At 43.7% G+C, this 21877-nt stretch overlaps 5 protein-coding genes across 8 annotated transcripts; 2 read left to right on the top strand and 3 right to left on the bottom strand.

Moving 5' to 3' along the window:
* Positions 1-131: 131 nt before the first annotated feature.
* LOC111077120 (guanylate kinase-associated protein mars) lies at positions 132-3242 on the bottom strand. The gene is made up of 2 exons (XM_041593011.1): positions 1637-3242; positions 132-1577 (listed from the first exon to the last, which is right to left on the bottom strand). The coding sequence occupies exons 1-2, from the start codon at positions 3135-3137 to the stop codon at positions 295-297; spliced, it is 2784 nt and encodes a 927-aa protein (XP_041448945.1). The 5' UTR covers positions 3138-3242; the 3' UTR covers positions 132-294.
* Positions 3243-3497: 255 nt separating this feature from the next.
* On the top strand, positions 3498-10135 carry LOC111077124 (growth factor receptor-bound protein 2). Its single transcript, XM_022371267.2, has 6 exons — positions 3498-3515; positions 4182-4464; positions 7293-7390; positions 7458-7577; positions 7646-7811; positions 8064-10135. The coding sequence occupies exons 2-6, from the start codon at positions 4387-4389 to the stop codon at positions 8235-8237; spliced, it is 636 nt and encodes a 211-aa protein (XP_022226959.1). The 5' UTR covers positions 3498-3515; positions 4182-4386; the 3' UTR covers positions 8238-10135.
* Positions 10136-10694: 559 nt separating this feature from the next.
* Positions 10695-11457, top strand: LOC111077134. Its single transcript, XM_022371284.2, has 4 exons — positions 10695-10777; positions 10839-10994; positions 11051-11218; positions 11281-11457. Exons 1-4 carry the CDS (start codon positions 10709-10711, stop codon positions 11434-11436), a joined length of 549 nt encoding a protein of 182 aa, XP_022226976.2. The 5' UTR covers positions 10695-10708; the 3' UTR covers positions 11437-11457.
* LOC111077133 (protein 5NUC) lies at positions 11352-15551 on the bottom strand. Of its 3 annotated transcripts, none has more exons than XM_022371283.2 (7): positions 15469-15551; positions 13444-13674; positions 13224-13374; positions 12907-13163; positions 12565-12841; positions 12198-12498; positions 11352-12132 (listed from the first exon to the last, which is right to left on the bottom strand). In XM_022371283.2, the coding sequence occupies exons 2-7, from the start codon at positions 13665-13667 to the stop codon at positions 11582-11584; spliced, it is 1761 nt and encodes a 586-aa protein (XP_022226975.1). In that variant the 5' UTR covers positions 13668-13674; positions 15469-15551; the 3' UTR covers positions 11352-11581. The 3 variants fall into 3 exon arrangements, with proteins under 3 accessions (XP_022226975.1, XP_022226974.1, XP_022226973.1); XM_022371282.2 differs by lacking the exon at positions 15469-15551 and adding an exon at positions 15244-15281; XM_022371281.2 differs by lacking the exon at positions 15469-15551 and adding an exon at positions 14054-14139.
* A 707-nt stretch (positions 15552-16258) lies between these two features.
* Positions 16259-19426, bottom strand: LOC111077128 (protein 5NUC). 2 transcript variants are annotated; one of them, XM_022371274.2, is made up of 7 exons: positions 19318-19426; positions 18365-18610; positions 18151-18301; positions 17829-18085; positions 17465-17759; positions 17101-17398; positions 16259-17037 (listed from the first exon to the last, which is right to left on the bottom strand). In XM_022371274.2, exons 2-7 carry the CDS (start codon positions 18601-18603, stop codon positions 16475-16477), a joined length of 1803 nt encoding a protein of 600 aa, XP_022226966.2. In that variant the 5' UTR covers positions 18604-18610; positions 19318-19426; the 3' UTR covers positions 16259-16474. The 2 variants fall into 2 exon arrangements, with proteins under 2 accessions (XP_022226966.2, XP_022226967.2); XM_022371275.2 differs by lacking the exon at positions 19318-19426 and adding an exon at positions 18690-18711.
* Positions 19427-21877: the final 2451 nt, after the last annotated feature.

Raw genomic sequence — 21877 nt, 5'->3', positions numbered from 1 at the left:
CGACTCAGTTGTGTTGCTCCATCCTCAGTGTTCAGCCTCAGGCTGTAATCCTTATCTTCCGTATCGAAACCATTGGATTGTGGCGAGGAGTAAACAAAGTTATTGTCCCATGGAGAGCTTTGAGCTAGAACTACTGCGCTATTTATATTCTTTATTTGATTGATTTCTTCGAAATGATACTAAAATCTAAGCTTTGACATTTGGAATTACATAGTACATCGAAATCAAATATTTTACACATAACCATATATTAACAAAAATTTTTAAAACTGTAAACAATAAATAAAACACAAACTACATAAACTCAGTGGAGGGCCTAAGACGCACCCTGCGATTGCGAAGTGTGTACGTGCGCGAAGTGTTGCCATTCTCAGATTGCTGCTGATTTCCAGCTGGCCATTGGTCTAGGGAACGTCTTTCCCCTGAAGCCTCCAGCGACATGTCCTCCTCGCAATCCTCTAGCTTATCGCCCCCGACGGCCTCATCATCGCTGATAGTGCCTTCATCGAAGGTGAATTTGAAACGACGTACATTTTTCTTTGTACTGAAAATAACGCCACGGCTTTCACGCTTGTTGGTCCCTGGCGTCTTCAGAATCGACTGGCGTGCCTTATTCGGAGGGGGAGTGTGATTCAGAGCGTTTTGTTCGGCTGCCGCCAATATGGCAGTCTTGAGCAAGGCATTGCCCCCAATGGAAGGACGGCACTCGCCGACAGACATGCGCAGGACGGTGCGAGCGGGAGAGAAGGAGCGACGATCGCGTACTACAATCACACGCTGGTTGCTGCTGCGAGATGGAGTGGGAGGAGAATTGTCCGCAGAAGTCACATCGGTCTTGATCTTTTTCATATCGGCATGGGCCTTCCGGAGGAATTGCTTCAAGCTACTGCTAGCCTTGCCCTTGGGCTTTGCCTTCAAATTGTTGCCCAGCTTTGCCTTTGGTTTGGCCACCATCTTGGCTGGTATTTTCGTGTCTTCGACTGCATCGGGATCCTGCCAATTGTTCAGTTTCCATCTCTTTAAGTTGTCAATGCGTTTGTCTACATTTTCACTCTGGAGTCTCAGCATGTCCCACCATCCCTCCAGATCCTCTGCCTGCACGGGCTTCGTCGCCTCGCTGCCATCGTAGGGTCGATGGTTCTTGCCCGTAGCTCCCGCCTCACAGCGGTCAATCAGACCGCTAAACTGTAACATTTTCTTGGTAGCGAGCAGATTTGTCTGTCCAATGGCCACATTGATCATATCCATGCCACCCGTATCAAGCAGATGCGCCTCATTCTCCTTGCTATAGACTTCCCACTCGCTGCAGATGGCACGCAGTCGCCCAATCTCGTTCTCCAGCTGTATGCGAAAGTAGAGCACCGACTCGATAGCTCGCCGTATGGCCACAGGAGTCTCGTCACCGGGCAAATACATGCTATTTCGCTTCTCCCGCTCACAGCGAGAGTTAACTTTACCGCGCGAAACGCTCACAAACGGACTCAAGTAGTTCGGCTTTCCATCGGAAATCCTGCGAGGAGGTGTATTCTCCTCAGCTGGCTTCAGAGTCACTTCTTCTGGATCTAGCTCGTCTGTAACTGGAAAACAATAATATTAAATGCTAATCGATTTTATTACTGCCGTACTCTGTACTCACCCTTAGCCAGAAATGGATCCAAGATCAAACTCTCTTCGGCTTTCGACTCGACCACAGAGTATCGGGAAAAATCAAATTTTCGCTTCGCTTTCGACTTCTCAGGGACGTCATCCTTTGCATCAGCTTCTCTGATGCTGCTTGGCGGAGCAACTGGACTTAGACTTGTGATGTCACCAAAGACTTCCAACATATGATCACTGCAATTATTGGACTTGCACTGCGTGGACGTCGCCAGGGCAGGGCAACTAATTCTTTCATCCAGCGGCGTATTGGGAGGCAGTTCAGTGGTCGCAGCCTCAATCAACTCCATCCTGAGCTCCGGTCGGTTACGAACATTCTTTTGAAGATTCACGTACTTGCTGGTGTTGCTCTTGGCCTTCATTCTCATCGAAAACTGACTGGCAGGCTTGTCTTTTACAGCAGGCCCTTGTGTCTGTGCGGCTGGCTTAAACTTGCCAGCAGCTCCGCCGCCGCCACGAATTGGCTTTGGTTTCACAATCTCGGCCCGGCGACCCGCTGCCATGCTGGCTTTGCTCACGGCCGGCTTCTCAAATGGTTGGGTCCTCACATTTGGCAAGTGTACAACACCATTTGCAGATGATCCAACGCCCACACATGCTGCCTTGGGCTTTGGTGCTGGTGTAGGCTTCATGGGCAATGCATGTGACGGTGCAGGCTTTACTGTGGTTGGCTGCAGATTCCTTGTTTGCGTCTTCACAGCAACCGGCGGGGAGCGCGTTGTAGTTGTCTTAGGCTGAGAGCGCGATGTCGTTGGATTAGGCTTTACCGTGGTTGCCGCAGGCTGGGCGCGCGTTGTAGTTGTATGAAGTTTTACTGTGTTTGCCGCAGGCTGGGCGCGCGTTGTAGTTGGATGAAGTTTTACTGTGGTTGCCGCAGGCTGGGCGCGCGTTGTGGTTTGAGGACGTGATATGGTTGGCTGAGGACGCGATGTCGTTGAACTAGGATTTTTCGTGCTCGTGGGATGCACTTTATTTACAACCACGTACAAAGAATGCCTTTTAGGCGGCACAAATGATGGAGCGTTCTCCTGCTCTTGCTGGAGGTTCGACGGAGGTTTAAATGTTCCGGTTTTATGAGTGAATCTAGAATTCTGTAAAGGCGCCGATTGCAACGGTTGGCCGCGACGAGTGTTTTGCTCATCCTTTGTTTGTTCCTTCTTGGAAGCCTTCCAGTCGAGAAAGCGCTTCATGTAAAGATCTTGCCGGGTGGGTTTCTTTTGCTGTGGAGCCAGCTCTGGTTTTTGGTTCTCCTTCGGCGGAGCGACATATGTAAGGCGTGGCTCGGCCTCCTCCGAAAGCCGTAGGCTACGTGCCGCAGGCTTCACGGGAGTTGGACTTACGCTAATAATGCGGTTGCTTTGAAAACGATCTTCGCGTTGTTTGGCACGCACCGCTTTCTGGAGCTCCCGGTTCTGCTCATTGAAGTTGCGAGGGCTCAGAGCAAGGGATTGCTGTTTGTATAAGTCCTTGTAGCGCTGCATCTCGATGGCGAGCAATGTTAATTTGACAGTTTAAAAGAAATTGGAATTTTTCTGGACAGACGCTACTTTTAAATGGCGCCGCTTTGTACTAGAGCTGGACGACGATCGATAGTCCATACGCTGATATCGGGAAAAAATGAAACTATCAATGAAATAATGAAACGCAGTTATCGGTATCAATGTAATAATGAAACTATCAATGAAATAATGAAACGCAGTTATCGGTATCAATGAAAAAACAATGAAACTATCAATGAAATAATGAAACGCAGCTATCGGTATCAATGAAAAAACAATGAAACTATCAATAGGGCAATAGGGCTATCGATAGTGGCAGACGAATCGATAGTTTAGATATAGATAGTTTTATCGTTGCACGTATGAAAATAAAAGTGAATTATAATAAGCATTTATTAATATAAAGTGTGTGATAAAGTGTCGGAAAATTGTATTATTTAGAGAGCTGCGACACCGCCTGGAATAGACTAATAATTACAGTGGAGACTCTACAAAATTCGCCGAAAACCTTGCATATAAATACAAGTGTGTGTGTTCGTGTGTGTGGGTTAAAAAAACTAAAACAAACAACAACGTCACAGGAACAGCATTGCCAGCAGCAAGAACACACGCCCTACTTTGTCAAATTAAATTCCTGTTAAAATCACACACATTCAGTCGGCTTCAAACGCCAAGATTTGCCCTGAAACAGCCCCACGGCAAGCCAGTGCTTTATTGCTTTTGTCCTACCTGCTTTTCCGTGAATTTCCGATGTCATCGGTTAAGTTAGCTAAATGAATGCTGCTGGCAACGCTGCTCGCTCACGCACGCACACACTCCACTCTCTGTCGGTGTCGGTGTCGCCGCCGCCGCCTGTCAATTCTCGCTCTGCCTTGTCGGTTGTCGGTGTATTTTTAATCGCTTTTCTCGCCCAAGAATATTAAAGAAAGGAGAGGAGAACAACAAGGCGCATTCAAATCTATGAGTTATTGTTTATGTAATAAAATGGAAATCAAAGTAATCACAGCACTATTTTAATCTCAACAGAGCTGAAAAATAAGGCATATAAATACGAAACCCTCTCGTACATATGTATGTATGCTGTGCGTGTGTGTGTGTGTGGTGCATTCAAGGCTAGGTTGGCTGATAAAACAACACAAAAAATAAAACAGAGCAAGTGACTAACTAAACGGCGACAAACACAAAACTACGCGCTATCCATTACGCACGGGGAGCAACAAAAATACAAAAAATGGAAGCAGTTGCCAAACACGATTTCTCCGCGACGGCCGACGATGAGCTCAGTTTTCGCAAAACTCAAATCCTAAAGGTGAGTGAGTGAGGAGTCTAGCAGGGATTGCATTGCATCTGCTTCAGCACAGGTCGTTCGTCGCCTTAACCCACATCCTAAGCCCCCAGACAGATTCTGTAACCAAATCCCCAGCCAGGAGGTCAAATGTTTTGTGCAACAAGAAGGGACTCTAAAATGTGACTCCATCGAAGCTTAAACGATGTGTGTGTGTGTGTGTGTAGCCTCGCAACTAGTTTGCGATGCATAAACCAGCAAATATTCCCTGATTCCGTTCCGAGTGTAGCACATATATAAATCGTCTCACCCGCGCGCCAAGTTTGGCTGTGAAAACCAGCCAAATTCCGTCTATACTCGTACGAGCCTGGTTTCTTTCTCATTTCGCTCTCTCTCTTACTCGCTGTTCCCTTCCAGGTGTTTGCCGTGCTCCGTGCTAGACCCTTTGTTTTGGCCTGGCTGGCTGACTGGCTGAATTTTCCGGTTTCTTGTTGCCAGGGCAGGGCAGGCCGCTTGTTGCAAGCTCTGTTTTTGCTGCTGCTGTGCTGTGTCTACCTTGTCGTAGGTTAGTCACAGCAGGGACACAGAACAGGCAGGTTTTTCTCTCTTTTGCATTTGCCCGCACAATGTTCCCGCTGATTGATGATGTCAATGACTCGGGAAGAAGGCGAATGCAAAGGCTCCTCCACTGCTTATCAATCGCAAGAAGGTCAAGTGTGTGCATTGCTCTTTCTATTTCATTGGTTCCCCGTTTGCTTATCAGTCGGTAAACAACTGATACTGGCTGGGCTAGGGCCTAGGACTAGGGCTGGGGCAGCTAATACTGATCCACGGAGAGTGTGTTCTGTTGGATTGGGCAGATATGAGTTCGAACATTTGCCTCTGCTTAGTCATACGGAGGGGCCGCCTTATCTAGACAAAGCAAAGATCCCTATATACATATGTGTGTATGTATGTACACACACTTGCTCATGCTCATGCTCTTCGAAACCCATGATTCATTCATATTCCAGAAAAGCACTGAAACTGGTTTCTTGATGGAAAGTGCTACTGCATCTCTCAGACACCTATTCCAACAGATATCCAACAATTTGCTTAATATATAGCCACAAAATATTGTGAAACTCTACTTTTATCATGACAATAGCACGAAATGCTATTCTACACTCAACTTTCGCTTGACGGACGTTCGTTTTGGCGTGTGACAGTATCGTTCGTATCCCCACAAATGCCACACATCCACACAATACAACACACAAATTCTCATGCCTTTTTTTCCAGTAATTACATACAAGTTATGAACAAATTGATAATGCCAATCGCTGGGGGGGTGGGTGTTACTACTAGTACGTGCCAGCTCTCCGAGATCGCTGTACCATATTTATTTATTGTCGACGGGGGCACTGGGGACTGGGGTACATTCCTTGGACGACAACGCAACGGAATCCGTGGAACTGTTTGCCTCCGATTCGAATACGAATACGAATTTCTCGTTGCCGCTGTCGATGTTGTTCAATGAATGAAAATTGGCTAAAAATAAAAATAAATATACGATAAACAATGTCTGGGGTGACAGATGCGGGCGGGCCTGGTTATAGAGGAGGGTTTCGGAGGGTTGGATCCGAGGGCCAGGGCGACTAGAACCATTGGTAGCGAGAGGGAGAGGGGGAGAGAGCGAGATGTATGCCAATTAGTGAGAACGGATCCAGCTGAGCGAGCAACAGCTCTGCCACTGCCATTCTCAAAGCAAAAACAAACAAACAAATAAAACAATAAATGAGGACTTACATAACCCTGTGGAATACTCCCGTAGGCGCCGTCTCACTATTTGAGGTGCAAATAAAAATCCCTCTACCCAGTTTTCTGTGCTCCCTGCATGAGCACAGAGCACTCTGTGCCCAGAGTCCATTGGTGGGGTGTAAAGACTGCCAGAGGGGGGCTCTGGTATGAGTCACATGAAAGCCATTTCATTAATGCAACTCCACCGAATGCCACCTGCCATAGCATAAGAGGAAATCTGTTTTGAAAATCGAATATCTGAATGGCAACCAGTTATATGATTCTCAATGTACCCAGTATTAGTTAGAAATGATATCCGCAGAGCCCATATATCAGATCACAGACTGACTGACTGTCTACAGGTACAGGTGCTTCATTCATGGTAAAAGCTGGGGCCCAGCATCAGCCAGCGCCTTGAAACTTATTGGAATTCCCCAAAATTTGCTTGGCAATTGAATGGAATCTTAAGAGGTGACGGCTGAGAGGCGATTACGTTGGCTGCTGCCCTGGGAGCTGTTGTGTTGTGTCATTGGCATGCGAAATGGGCAAACGACGACAACGAAAAACTACTAGCTGGATGGCTGACTGTGTGGCCACAAAATGTATCTATTAGGAGGCATAAAAGTGAAATTCACGTACTCGCGCCGCTGCGGCACACTTGGTGCGTTTCACTTAACATTCTTATCACATGTCAACCATTTTGTGGGCTTATTTTTAGCGCCCGAAACCCGAGTCGAGATATGAGAATAACAGATAATACGAATGTATCTCTGGTCAATAAGCCCATCTTCAATGCCTGCCCTGCTGCTGCTGTTGCCCGATTACACAGTGACACAGTTGTCGCGGCTCAATGAACGAACAATTGAAAATTATTTATCGAAAAACAACCTCCAGCTTCAGTTAATTGGGAACAGTGTCCTATCTTTCGCAACTCAAAGCAATTTTTCAGTGGTTTTCCATTCTATGGGTGATAAAGAAGAGAATGGAATACTATCTATATTGTTAGTTAACATTTAGGGGGTGCGGTTGGTTATCATCGCATTTCAACTAAAAATTATATATTCTTTTTGTAGATATTAAACATGGAAGACGATTCAAATTGGTATCGTGCCGAATTGGATGGAAAAGAAGGTCTCATACCAAGCAATTACATAGAAATGAAAAATCACGAGTAAGTATTTAACCAGCACCAACACTGCTCTATGCTCCGATCTGATAATGTATAATTTATCCAACAGTTGGTACTATGGACGCATCACACGCGCCGATGCCGAGAAGCTGCTATCGAATAAACATGAAGGTGCATTCTTGATACGGATCAGCGAATCCAGTCCCGGCGATTTCTCCCTATCAGTCAAGTGAGTTGATTGAGCACCTTTGCAGTGTTTTACTTGTGATTGAATGTGATTGTGATTCCCTTTTTTAGATGTCCCGATGGTGTGCAACATTTTAAAGTTCTGCGCGATGCCCAAAGCAAGTTCTTCCTCTGGGTGGTAAAATTCAACTCCCTCAACGAACTGGTAGAATACCATCGGACGGCGAGCGTCTCACGATCACAGGATGTCAAATTGCGAGACATGATACCTGAAGAGGTAAGGAAGGGTGTGCCGTATATTCATCATTCACTTCACCATTCCTCATCGGACATGTGGCGTGGTGGGCGGTGGGTAGTGGGATAGGCAGACAGATTTGTTTTAAAAATAAATATTACGCACAACACATTGAGGTCATGCTTTTGCCCGCCGACCACTGCCCCACAGTTATACCCGCCAAAAAAAGAAACTATAAACAAAATAATGATGCAAAGAAAAGAAACAAAAGTTATATTATATTTTATGTTGCAGATGCTCGTGCAGGCGCTGTACGACTTTGTGCCACAGGAATCCGGGGAACTGGACTTCAGACGCGGCGATGTCATCACCGTGACAGACCGTTCCGACGAAAACTGGTGGAACGGCGAGATTGGCAATAGGAAAGGAATCTTCCCAGCCACTTATGTGACGCCATATCATTCATAATAAGATAAATATCTAAAGAACACACCGCCACACACAAACACAAAAACCACACCCTACTCCCCACACACACACGCCCACACTCAAATACAAACATAGAAGAAGCAAAACAGGAGCAACAGCAACAACAACCACAACAACAACAAATAACTAAACACAAATTTTTAAATATTTATATACAAGAAATAAGATGGATGGAACTCGTAGATCGCGTATATACATACGAGTATACGACACTCTAAGCATACATATAAGCCGAATGCATTTTTTACATTTTGACGTTTTTTGATACTACATACAAGCAAAAGAGAAAAGAAAACACCACACACAGAACACACAGAGAAATAGTAGTATGTATCCGAAGCATCCACTTACTACATTTAAAACCAAATATATATATATATATGTGTGTATATAGAGCTGCGGTCAAGATGAGAGAGCATAAGACAGACGTTAGTTTAAAGTCCCAGACCAGACCCAAACCCCTAATAACTAGAGAGTTTCCTTGTTAAGGAGAAAGTGGAGTGGAGTGCCAACACCTGGACCGCAAAGATATGCACATACGAATATATATATTTATTTGTAGAATAACAACACGAACATGACGATGGCACTATTATTATTGTAAACGAACCGATTTTTGATATAAATATACTATATACATATATGTAACTTAAGATCGATAGAGATGAATATTTGTGTCCTGTGCTTCGCAGCGAGTGTGTAGCTCCTTAGTTTATTCGATGCTCGAGCGTGGAGGCGGAAGAGCAAACCACTTTAAATTAATTATGATAACAAATTACCAACAACAAACCCAAACTATTGCTTAACAAATTTATAGAGAAAAAAGAAAACAAATTCACTATGAAAACAAACAAAACTTTTGCCTAAATGTCTCAACAAAACTGAAGACAATTAAAACAAAATTTATATTATATATTATCGTAAATGATTACCAAGTAAATTAAATTAATTTTTGCATCGCTGGTTACTATATATATATACGATACACATAACACACATACACACGATCGTATATACATTCATAATGCAAATCGAACGATATTATAAGCCACCGGCAGCACACCATGCACTTCTCGCGGCTTTATAACTCAAAATTGTGTCAAATTTTGTGTCCCCCTCATTTCCAAATTGAAAAATTGTCGATAATTTGTTTTGATTTTGGTCGCCCGCTACCTGTGTTTTTCTCGACCAGACCACCAACTCGATTATATGTTTAAATCAATTATGAAAATGCAAGCGAAAAATGTGTGACATGTGTAAAAAGTTTGAAACTGCTTGCTATATTACATTGTGCTATAAATTATTACATAAAACTATTGTATTTATAAAATGGGTTGAATCCTGTGTAAGCCTTTTTTTGTCATCATTGGCCGACGATACAGAATCGAAATAATTGCAGCATTAATTGAGCATTATTTGACTACATAACTACATATATATGCATAAACAAATGAAATGTAATGAGAGTTGCCAATATAAGTAATTTAAAACAAAACAAAAACGAAAACACTTTAGCCTATTTTTTTACCTATACGCATTCAGATAGAGAGATAGATACACATATACATTTTCCTAATATTCACAAATCTAATGCCTCATGGAAGAAATATGTAACACATCAGCAATTGTTTTTGATGATGGGCCATAGTTTATATAAGCAGAGCCACAATTTAATGGCCAGCTGGGACAGAAGTGTTTTGTACTTTTTGAGCATATTTGACCGGCATTTTGCAAACATTGCTCTGCCCATAGAACTAGTAGCAGCAGCCGCATATTTAAACATGTGTAAATTCTAATCGTAACAATAAAGCAGGCAAACAAACAACAAGGTTTAGATTTAATTAACAAGCAAATAAAAAAACAAATGAAATATTACAGACGGTACATATGTTTAGTTGAGGAATTAGTCTAAGCGGTAACTGATTTATATAATAAAAAAAAAACTATAAATTTAATTTTAAATTTGTCACAGTTTTTCGCGCTCAACAGCAACAGTACTGCCAGCACAAAAATCTTAACGAGTGTACTTCGATAACTATTTTACCAGTGCTGAATAATATTACTGTGTCGGAAAACAGAGTGACCGTTTATGATTGAGAGAGAAAAAACCAGGGCTGGACTGGTTGCTGATACCAGGGCTGATACACAGCGCGGCGCGATTTTAATTCAAAATTCCCCAGGGAACTCACACTGGCGAAACAATTAATGACATGTGCAGAATTTGAATTAAAATTTGAAACCTTATCATTTGTGCTCAGAAGATCAGCTCATGATGATCCTGTATTTTAGCTATTCATGCTTGAATGAATTAGCCGCTTAATTGCATAGATTAATAGCATATTGTCTTTTTAATTGCTCACTTTCCAACGGCAGTTAATGATCAGATCAGACTTCATCCGTTGACCAAAAATCGTTCGAAATTGTATTAGTTTTCGTTCGACCCTCAAAACATGGGCATGTACACGCACACTAACCAGAAATTGATTCAGCTCATTGTGATCCTGTATTTTATGCCAGAGGTAAGTATCCAGCTACTTAATATATCAAATTGATTCGATAATAGCTGCAAATATTTCAAAGATCACATCTAAATTTGAGTTTACCAACATAATATGCAACTGTGTTGATGAAAAATTCTGTGCTATGGACTATTGTTATCTGAAGTCGGTAAATCGGAGCTACAAGTATCTGTCCGTAAAAGTGCACTTGCTACAACCTCCCATTACCAATGCTAAGGTGCGATGACTCTATAATTAATGAATTGAAAGCGATTTTCTAGTGTTATTATTTAGGTTAATTTTGCAATGTACAAACGCTTCAGTGGATACAAGCCATTTCTCTATAATATCACTGTCGACGGCTGTAAACTATTAAAAAATCGTAAGTATAATCCAGTTGCCAATTACTTTTTCGGATTTTTTAAGACGTTGTCCAATTTGAACCATTCATGTCCCTATCATGTAAGTGATTGCTGCCTTCAGCTTGATCTGATTCTATATATTTAAACACAATTCGCTCGCAGGAAGATATTATTGTGGATAAGGTGACCAGCAACATCATTAATCACCATGCAACAGCTGTATTGCCCTTTCCGGAAGGTGACTACCTCGTGGAATCCCATTGGTTTATTGATGACATCGAGCGAGCTGTCTTTAAGGTCTTTGGAACTCTTTCATAAGTCGTGAAATCCCAAAATCGGAAATACTACATATGAAATAAAGATCATTATTAATTTTTAATTTTATGCTGATTTCATGGGTGAGAAATGTTTAAAAGGACACACACACACACTAAAAGTTTAATATTCAAAGTGCAACAGAAGCTTAACTAAGGACACGCATCACCAAGAAGGAGACCAGAAGCAGGGCCGCGGAGGCAAAGAGGCCACCCGCAGCACTCGTAAATATAATGCGACCTTCAACCTCCGGATAGATGTAGTTGCGATCCCGTAGATACTGTCGCACTGACTCACTGTCCTTGTGCTGCAGGCGCTGGTGCTGTGGGTTGTGGGCCTCATGGATGACGTGCCCATCGCCTCCATCGAACATAAACTCATTCACAATCACATTGTAGAAGGCCGCGTCGTCGAGGTCACTGTAGGTGGGAATGCGGCAGGCAGCACACCGAACCTGCACCGAGACGACGCGCTGGCCCTCGGGTTTGCTGGGGTTGTAGACCACGTGGATTCCGGAGACCTGCAGGAAGGGACCGTCCGAGTCCTTGCCACGGGCAGCCGCCCCGTGCTCAAGGGCATTGCGTAGCGTCTTTCCAGATACTCTTGTCATAAAGAGCTTATTGCCCCAGGGCAGGACGGACAGTATGTCGCTGTCGGTGATCGAGCCGTCTGACCTTTTCTCGATTGAGCTGCGTATGCCTGCAGGTCGAAAGAACTCAAGTATAATAAATGGATCACATGGAGCACTAGAAGATCATACGAACCGCCTGCCGACATAACAGCGATTGCAGCATCGGTCCAGTAGTCACCACCCTGCTCCTCCCGCACCCGACTGAAGACCATCGCGTCGGTGATCATGTTCCCCAGGTTGCACTCCCTGTCGCGGCACACCTGCTTACGTCCCTCTAGGTAGACTTTTGTGTGCCCCATCACCGACTTCTCCAGATGTATCACACTGGGTCGGTACACCTCCAGCAGGTCCAGCAGATCCTGTTCCTGGGCCACCGAGGCATTCAGCAGTATGGGCGCCCCATCGAACTCAATCAGATTTCCCTCCGCATCGAACTGGAAGTAAATAGATTCACATATCGGTTAACAAAAGCTACAGAACAGCATCGTTGTGGCACCCACCTGCACATGGATCTTGCCCAGATATTTGGTGTAGGCATAGGCCTGCACCACAGGCACCTCCTTGCCGCTCTTCTGCTTAATCAGCGTGGGGTAGGGACCGTCGATGTGTTCTGCATCGGGCTGGGCTCCGTTGTAGAGGAAAGTGTTTGTGTGGCCGCCAATCACGATATCAACCTCCGGGCAGCTCTTGGCTATCTCCTGATCCTTCAGATAGCCAGAATGGCCCAAGGCAATGATAATCTTGATGCCCTGCGCCTTCAGCTTCTTCGCCTCAGCACTGTCAAGAGAGGGACACGATTGGAGATCACAAATATCCAAAATGAAGCCAAGAATCACGCTCACTTGATGGAAACCACTTCCTCGTAGAACTCCACCTCACTCTGGAGGGTAAGCTTCTTAGTATCTGGCGTCAAATAGCCAATCACACCTATCCTGGCGCCCTGGGTCTCCAGGATCGTGGAGGGCACCAAATGTTTTGTGGCAGCCAACTCGGGCACATTCCTCATATCGAGATTGCAGGTCACCACCGGAAAGTTGACCTCGTTAAGGAATGGTATTAGCCCCTCGACTTTCTCATCGAACTCGTGGTTACCCAGCGACTGGACAAATAAAAGATTGAGATTAAGAATTCAGAAGCAGATCTCGTGCTCTCCACTTACAATAGCATCTGGTTGAAGTTTGTTAAGGAATGCGCTGGCGATCTTGTCCTTGAAGATGGTAAACCAAGCGGTTCCAGTGTAAGTGTCGCCAGCATTCAGGTAAAACACGGGAGTTCCTCCATTCGCCGCCTCCTGGCGGTACTTGCGCACCCTTTTGGAAACGAATTATATAAGCTGCCTCTTTCAGAGTTAAAGATAGAGATGGACTCTCTCTACTCACTCATAGGCCACTCGGGCGAATCCTCCATAGCACTTGTCCGTATTGGCATCCTCCTGGGAGCATGGGCCGCTGTTAACGTTCGTCTGCTCGAACCGGGCGTGCATATCATTGTTGTGCAGAATTATGAACTCAGTGGCCACTTTTGCCTTGCGTTCAATGGGATTTCCCTGAGCGTGGTGGGCCAGCAGAATTACTAGGATGCAGTAAACCCAGTGTAGGAACATCTTTGAGCTACAGGGGAATGATAGTTGAGAGTTTTATTATTGTAACGTCTCCATAAACATTTGATAATTGTTCCTTATATCTTTATGGGCTTATTCATCTTTGTTTTATCAACAGTTTCGTGCTTATACATAGGTACCAAGCTATGGCCACATGGTATAACTTTTGATAGCTATTATCTACAGGTTTCGCGGGTATTTCGTACTGTATGTCCGTCTGGGAGAGCGTTCACTGTCCGTACGTTGTTTATACAGGCACTATCAATTATTTAAGTGACAAATGACACTCCATGTTCCTCTTCTAGTTGCTCTAAGAGCAGACTATTTGCGAGCGGCTAATTATAGTTATATGTATCTTTTTGTCGCAGCCACTCGAGTGATAAACATACGAGTATATGGGATCCCCATTTACGGCTTGTTTATCGTTCGCTGGGCCAACTGATCTGTTCTCTCTGCCCATGTACCATTTCATGTATCATATCAAAACAAAAACCGAAATTCAAAACCAAAGCCAAGCCCCAAGCATGTTGGCAAATGTGCGAAAAAAAATTAAATGAATTCAAATGATGAGTCGCTGCTCCGCAACGCCACTTTAAACTTAATAATTAATTTGTTTGTTCAGCAAAAAATCATTTGGAGAGTGAGTGCCAATGAATCTTTTGAATTCCCTGGACAGTGGCCGCCAAAATATTGCGGTCAGGCAATTCAAAAACTATCTGAGATCTCATCTCCTTGATCAATCCTCAGTAAAATATTTTTCAATTAGTTTGAGGCTCATGCCACATGCTTTCATGAATATAAACAAAAGATGGGCATTAATAAATTGGGAAACGGAAAACAAACCATATTTCAATATTAATTCAGACGAGTATTCGCAATGTAAATAAAAATACAAAAAAAAATCATAAATCTTTTGAGAATTTCGCAGAAACAAAACCTTCACACATGCCCCATTCATTTGCAAAAAAATTTATATATATGTATTTTTATACAGAACTGAATGCATACAAAAATATGTATATATTTCCTTTTGATAAACACTGATAAGCACAAGCTGGGTGCAAAGCTTGAGACGGAAACCAGCCTGGGCTGTGAATTTAATAAGAAACTGAAATTATGTCATCTGCTGGGTGCAGGCGCGACAAAAGAATTTAACTTCAATGCCCATATAAATATATAAATACATATATAGATCACTTAATGCCATCACTTAACATAATCTCACTTGCTGTTACTATACGAGCACGCTAACATGCATACTTATAGACTTTTGACAGACACAGATGCAGATACAGGCGGCATCAATCAAAGCTGAAAATTTTCCAGCTTGCGGCTAAGTAGGGGATTTTTTCCATCTGATCTTCAGCAATAACTTATTATGTATTAGATTATGTAAAAGCGGGTGATAATTTTTTCAGTGATCTGGCCTATGATTTTGAAGACTCAATACACAAAGGAAACAAAAAATTATCCAACATGGCCTCCGATGAATCCTGGGTATCCACTATTTTAAAGATATGGGGGTATAGACTTTTCCCATTTCCACCAAATTACGAGAATGTTTATTTGCAGTTTGCACCTGCAGAATTCCATTTGGTTCATTTTCTAAATTAGTGCACACAAAATATGTAAATCTGTAATTCTTTGATATAACTTTTGATCTACGCGATTTGCACCGCCCTCAAATGGGCTATTAACTTCTACCAAGTTGGGTAAACGGTTTGTCAGGAATGATGAACGTTGATTGCTGTCCCATTAAATTAACAATAATTGCTTGTTTATACGCGATCAAAATTAATACAACCTTTGCCACCCGTGTCTATAATCGCACTGAGCGACCGACCGATGCCGGGCGCTGCTACTGTCCGTGCCATTATTATTGCAGCATTTGCGGATCGCCGCGCCGGCCTGGTTTGCTGTGACTTTTATCGAAATTTGCTTGTTCACGCCTGTAACGGCAATTAATGGAGAGCGAGCAGAGCATACGAAAGAACTTTCTCTCACTCTCTTGCAGATCAACGATCCGAAGGGAAGCTTCTTATCACTCGCGATCACTCACTCACTACGCAATGAGAGAGCGAGAGTGCCGTGTAGCTCTCATTCCATCTCTGTCACTCAAATGCTGGCATATGGAAAGTAAGAGTAAGGTGACCACAACCCGAAGCTAATTTTAAATGAGAAAGAAGACTACGGGTGTGCCGAAGCTTTTGATACACTCTCAAATCGATCATTTCTATGGCTACTTGTTGTGCGGTTGTTGTATTTTCTTTGGATAATATTGTTTTGACACTAGTTGGCAAAATTATAGTACGCGTTGGAAGTGAATACAATGGTATCGAGCCAAACTTTCTTGCATTATCAAACAACACGATGTCACAGAATGGAAGCTGTCGTATCTTATCATTCGCGAAACAAGTGCCAAGGCGAACATTGCCGAGTGATTATTATAGTAGATCATAGCATATAAAATATTCTCATTAATACTAGCTGCCATATCTGTCACGCAAATAAAACAAAAAGTCTAGCGATGGGCAGTAGAAGAGGTTCTACTACATATTAAACCCAATGGAAATCAGAAATGTTTTGAATTTAAGTAACGATTTTGCACAACATTTATTTGCAATTATGCTAAGATAGTACATACTATGCCTTGGTTAAACCATAAAAGAAGAATTAGGAGAGCGAAAGAGCATGCATACGTCACCAAATGACTATAAATTGAACTAGTGGCAACCGTTTGCATATTTTCGCAGCACATTTTGTTGTGCGATATGGAGTGAGGAAACGAATCGTCGTGCTATATACAGATTTTAGTTAACGAATCTTGTGGCCAGTGACGAGATCAGGATGAGGGCGATGGATGCCACAACGTTGGCCCCCGAATCGTTGTCGCTCTTCTCGTGGATGATTATGCGATCCTGGATCTCGGGATAGACGAATTGCCGCTGTTTCAGGTAATCGATGACTGTCTCTATATCGTTCCGCTTCAAGCGAATGAGGGGGTCGCTCTCCTCGGCTAGGATGTAGCCGTCGCCGCCTTCCAAAATGAACTGTGACACGATCACAGAGTAGATGGCACTCTCGTTGACCCTGCTGTAATAGGGCACGATGCAGTCGGCGCAGAGCGCTTTCGCGGAGACCAAGCGCTGTCCCTCATCATTGTCATAGTTGTACTCCACCTGAAGGCCCGACATCTGCAGGAAGCCGCCGTTTGAATCGTAGGTCCTCACAGTAGCCGAGTGCTCCAGAGCCGTCAGCAAGGTCTTACCCTGGATCCTGGTGACGAAGAGATCGTTCTGGAAGGGCAGGACGGCAAGAAGATCGCTACCCGTAATATTTCCGTCCGCATCCTTTTCAATCGGTGCTCGAATACCTGCAGAGAAATCAGTGTTAAAGTCGGCAATCGGCATGGGGTTTTGCATTGTGATTGACCAACCTCCTCCCTGCATCAGGGCAATGGGTGCATCTGTCCAGTATTCGCCGCCCTGATCCTCCAAGACGCGCGCGAAAATCATGGCATCGGTGATCAGATTGCCCAAGTTGCACTCCCTCATCCGACAGACGCCGCCGCCCTCCAGATACACCTTGGTGTAGCCAACAATAGAGTTCTCCATAGCAGTCACGTTGGGTCGGTACACCTCCAGCAGGTCCAGCAGATCCTGTTCCTGAGCCACCGAGGCATTCAGCAGTATGGGCGCCCCATCGAACTCAATCAGATTTCCCTCCGCATCGAACTGGAAGTACATAGATTCACATATCGTTTATCAATAGCTACAGAACAGCATCTTTGTGGCACCCACCTGCACATGGATCTTGCCCAGATATTTGGTGTAGGCATAGGCCTGCACCACAGGCACCTTCTTGCCGTTATCCTGCAGCACTGTGGTAGGGTAGGGGCCACGCACGGCCTCCTGATTAGAGTCCGTGGGATCAGCCACGGGCTGGCTGGAGTCAAGGAAGGAGTGCGAGTGTCCGCCAATAACAATATCCACCTCCGGGCAGTTCCTAGCTATCTCCTGGTCCCTAAGGTAGCCCGAATGGCCCAAGGCAATGATGATCTTGATGCCGTCCGCCTTAAGCCTCGCTGCCTCAGCACTCAAGTGGAATAAAAGAATCTCTACATCTTCTTTTCGGACATACATATGTATAAAAGAATAAACTCACTTAATGGCCACTATCTCATCTACGTATTCCACGTTGTTCTTGAAGGACAGAATTTTGGTGTCCGGCGTGAGGTAGCCAATCACACCGATTCTAGTTCCGTTTGCCTCGAGGATCGTGGAGTTGGCCAACTGCTTGGTGGCAGCCAAGTCTGGCTCATTGGTCAGGTTGAGGTTGCAGGCCAGCACGGGAAACTCCACGGCATTCAGGAACGGCACCAGACCCACGACATTCTGATCGAATTCGTGGTTACCCAGCGACTGCAAAAGAAGTGGCGATTTAATCTTGTTCGGCAAAAGTGGTGCTCGGCCCCGCCAGCACTTACGATAGCATCGGGCTGCAGTTTGTTGAGGAAAGCGCTGGCAATCGCATCCTTGAAGATGGTGAACCAGGCAGTTCCCGTGTAGGTGTCGCCAGCATTCAGATAAAGGACGGCAGGTCCACCGTTCTCAGCTTCTTTGCGGTACTTGCGAACCCTAATGGAAACGGATTATACATATTAGCGCTGATTCTTCCACAGGTAGGCTCTCTCTACTGACTCATAGGCCACACGGGCGAATCCTCCATAGCACTTGTCCGTATTGGCATCCTCCTGGGAGCAAGTGCCGCTGTTCACGTTCGTCTGCTCGAACCGGGCGTGCATATCATTGTTGTGCAGGATAATGAGCTCCGTGGCCACATCGCCAATTTTGGGCTCAATCGGTATGGATCGGGCTGTCGGGGCCAGCACGGTCAGAAGCGTACAGGCGGCAATGAAGATGGTCTGGGCAGGTGGCATTTTCGCACTGGAATGGCAAAGGTTATCCGCGTGATTAGAGAGATATGTATGTACATATATAAATAGAGATAGAAATAATCAAGTACCGTAAATCAAATACCGAAAGATAACATTTGAAGGGTTCGATATCTGAGCAGTTCCAAGCCCTTCCGCTCGGCTAACCAACTAATTTGATGTGTTATCACTGGCAGTACTTATTAGCAAATATTTATCAATCACGAGCACCGCCAAAATCGCAATTCGAATCATTTAATAGTATGGTTTATGGCAGTGCCTTAAATCTAATCGGCAGCTTATCAAGCTCTCCGTGTGCAAATACACGCAGAACAAGCCCCACCACCTCCATTCACCGATTCACATCCACCCCCCCAATCCCAAGCGATCGACAAATTTTTTGTGACTGACCGTGCGGCCGTTCGGCCGTGCTGGCCATTCGAAATCCACTCAATTAACTGGTTTCTTTTACAGCTGTGAATGGTTATGGCAATGCACGATTCTGAATTGGAAACGGAGCAAAAGTTACGCTTGAAATTAAGCTCGAAGCGCTCTTTGGATCTCTGTGCGACTAATGCCTGGCTAATGGCTGCCTAATGACTGGCTAATGAGACATTTGAACGAAATCTAAAAGACAACTTAAATTGAAAATGAGACACTACGCGATTTGGCCGTGAATTCAGGTAGGGCAGAGGCAGAGTACCGTTGAACGCTACTTACATGCACTCGTCACACGATCCACGGGCTAACTGACCCTAAATTGGCTAAAACAGCGACACAGCGCACAACCGTTATAGCCGAACAGAGTACGGAGAAACGACAACCAAAATTTACTGTTTCGCTGAGCGGGCGGAGTGGACAGATTGCGATAATAACGTTTCGGCACTGGCTCTGACTCTGCCTCTGGCTCTGTGTCTGTCTGTAGCTCTGGGAGCGGAGCGAGTGAAACGTCAGTATTTATTTGTTATTAACGTTTTTTTTCCATGCAGTATTATATTCGGGTTTTTGTTTATTTTGGGAGGAGGTGTTAGAGAATAGCGCTTATCTCCCGCTTCTTCAGAGTCTAATCGGATGGGTTGGTGTTGAGTGATAATTATCTGCAAATGTGGCGACTAATAGACAGTCTATACAGCCTATACTCGTACTATGCTTTATATCTGTATCTGTATATACGAGTACCAACTGAGTCAATGCCAATCACACAGCGGGCAAGTGCTTGGTCGCTAAATACCCAAAGCAATTGCAATTGCCAAAACAGATCTTGGTATTCCCACGGGATCGGCGGGATTCACACAGAACTTTGCACTGAAGGAGACTATATTTGGGTGTGCACTGCACTATCCAGTAATAGCTGTCCGTACAATGCAACTAGATACTCGTAATTAGAACGAAAATTCCGTACAATGCAACTAGATACTCGTAATTAGAACGAAAATTCCCGCTTGATCAGCAAAACTTTGCATAAGAAGATCGAATTCCATGGCAACCGAATATTATGTATACTCGTACACAGTGTGGCATTTTTGGTGAATTAAAAACCAGCTCCATTGATAACAAAGCTGCTCCTTGTTCTGGTTCTCCGCTGATTTACGATCCATTCGGGTGGCATGGTAAACCAAAAATATGATAGATAACTTCAAAGTAAAAATTTGAACGATTTATTCGTCTGCTGACAGAAAATGGCTTGCAGTAGGAGGCCGATTGAAATGATTATAATTGCTTCGTTTTTTTTGCGCTTATGTGATGATCATTCAATTGGACACGAGTGAGTGCACTCACACACTCACATTCGATCTTACCTCAATTATCTGCTGCCACTTGCCGCGCGATCTTTCAAACTGTTCAATCACATATGCCCACATATAATACGTGTAAATATGTATGTGTGCCCCCACATCTCAGCCCTCAGTCAGTGAACAGCTGTGCCCGTGGATGATGTATTTAGTCTCTGTGGTTGGGTGGCACTCGTACAGAGCTGGATGGGCCTAAATTACTTTGGGGAATAGTATGTAGGTACTCGTACCACTTTCCTGCCCTCGTTGTCGTTTAAATATACACGAGAGAGAAGAGAGAACTAAACAAAACTAATTGGGTTTTGTTCGAAAATACACAAAAAATGCTTAGTAAAGTTTACCACGTAATCGAGAGTGTCGAAGCAGAGCAAAAAAAAAAGAAAGAAAAACAACATGAAATATTACACAATATCAAGTGAGAGATGATAAAGAGATAAAATATTATATGGAGACTATTGTGGTTGACACAATGCATGCATATGTACGTACACATGGCTATGAAGATATTGATTATCAAGTAAATTATATATTATATAGTGAGTCATCGACTAATTTAATAAATAAGATAGAATTTATGTTGAGATGTTACGGACTACACCTACCCGACAATTACGTGTATATACCAGGATCAAACAATACATGTAACAATTCATTGAAATTCCCTTATAAATATTATATTTTACGAAATTGTACGAACATAAGATTGAATTATTATCGCATCAGTATTGCCATTGTTGTTGGCATAGGAAAATCTCCTACGAAATGATAGACAACAAATAAATTCAAGAGCTTTCAGATAAGCGACTCAATTTGATAAAAAAAAAAAAAATATGCCACAAATCAATCTACATATTTCATTTGCCATAAATTCGAAATGATTGAAGGAGGAAATACGGGCTGAAAATATAACATATAACATAAACCCACTATATTTTGTGTCTTTAAATTGTTTTTTTTTCAATAAATACTTATACCCCTATTAAAATAAACATAATGCTCATGAAACAGCAATCAAGTAAAAGTTTCGTTCGTTGACAGAAGTAAACAAGATTTGATTGATATTTGATTTCCATGGCAACTGAAAATCCTATCCTACCCCTAGGGGCTGTCACCCCTAATTTCTCTCAGTGTAGGTATAGGTGTGCACTTATCATTGCAATGGCAGGTCAAACTCACGAATCGTCGACATCGGCACAGTCCTCGGGGGCAACGAAAATCGAAGAGATGAATGTGAAGCGTGCCAGCTGCAAATGCCAAAACCGACCAGACATACCCGAACCGGGGAATACCCTACGACAATAAAATAATTTAAAAAAGAGTTTATGCAATGGGTATCATATTGTATCATATTTATGCAAATATGCATATGCATATATTTGTAGGAAAGTCCTCCTGGAAAAGCTGGAAATTGTACGTGTGTGCGAGAGTATATGAAGCTGGGATTTCCCTAAAGCGTAGACAGCAGTCCTTCTAGCCGAACCGAAAAG

The sequence above is a fragment of the Drosophila obscura genome, unplaced genomic scaffold (genome assembly GCF_018151105.1).
Source record: "Drosophila obscura isolate BZ-5 IFL unplaced genomic scaffold, ASM1815110v1 contig_186, whole genome shotgun sequence".
NCBI classification, from domain to species: Eukaryota; Metazoa; Arthropoda; class Insecta; order Diptera; family Drosophilidae; genus Drosophila; species Drosophila obscura.
This window is presented reverse-complemented; position numbering and strand designations above follow the sequence as displayed.

Coding starts and splice junctions, on each gene's coding strand:
- LOC111077120 (XM_041593011.1), bottom strand. CDS start 3,137: ATGCAGCGCTACAAGGACTTATACAAACAGCAATCCCTTGCTCTGAGC. Junction 1,578..1,636: donor GGATCCATTTCTGGCTAAGG/GTGAGTACAGAG, acceptor ATTGTTTTCCAG/TTACAGACGAGCTAGATCCA.
- LOC111077124 (XM_022371267.2), top strand. CDS start 4,387: ATGGAAGCAGTTGCCAAACACGATTTCTCCGCGACGGCCGACGATGAG. Junction 4,465..7,292: donor GCAAAACTCAAATCCTAAAG/GTGAGTGAGTGA, acceptor TTCTTTTTGTAG/ATATTAAACATGGAAGACGA. Junction 7,578..7,645: donor GATTTCTCCCTATCAGTCAA/GTGAGTTGATTG, acceptor TCCCTTTTTTAG/ATGTCCCGATGGTGTGCAAC.
- LOC111077134 (XM_022371284.2), top strand. CDS start 10,709: ATGGGCATGTACACGCACACTAACCAGAAATTGATTCAGCTCATTGTG. Junction 10,778..10,838: donor TCCTGTATTTTATGCCAGAG/GTAAGTATCCAG, acceptor AATATTTCAAAG/ATCACATCTAAATTTGAGTT. Junction 10,995..11,050: donor CTCCCATTACCAATGCTAAG/GTGCGATGACTC, acceptor GTTATTATTTAG/GTTAATTTTGCAATGTACAA.
- LOC111077133 (XM_022371281.2), bottom strand. CDS start 14,136: ATGAAATGGTACATGGGCAGAGAGAACAGATCAGTTGGCCCAGCGAAC. Junction 12,499..12,564: donor TGGGCAAGATCCATGTGCAG/GTGGGTGCCACA, acceptor ATTTACTTCCAG/TTCGATGCGGAGGGAAATCT. Junction 12,133..12,197: donor CGCTGTTATGTCGGCAGGCG/GTTCGTATGATC, acceptor TTCGACCTGCAG/GCATACGCAGCTCAATCGAG.
- LOC111077128 (XM_022371274.2), bottom strand. CDS start 18,603: ATGCCACCTGCCCAGACCATCTTCATTGCCGCCTGTACGCTTCTGACC. Junction 18,302..18,364: donor TTCGCCCGTGTGGCCTATGA/GTCAGTAGAGAG, acceptor CGTTTCCATTAG/GGTTCGCAAGTACCGCAAAG. Junction 17,760..17,828: donor GATGAGATAGTGGCCATTAA/GTGAGTTTATTC, acceptor ATTCCACTTGAG/TGCTGAGGCAGCGAGGCTTA.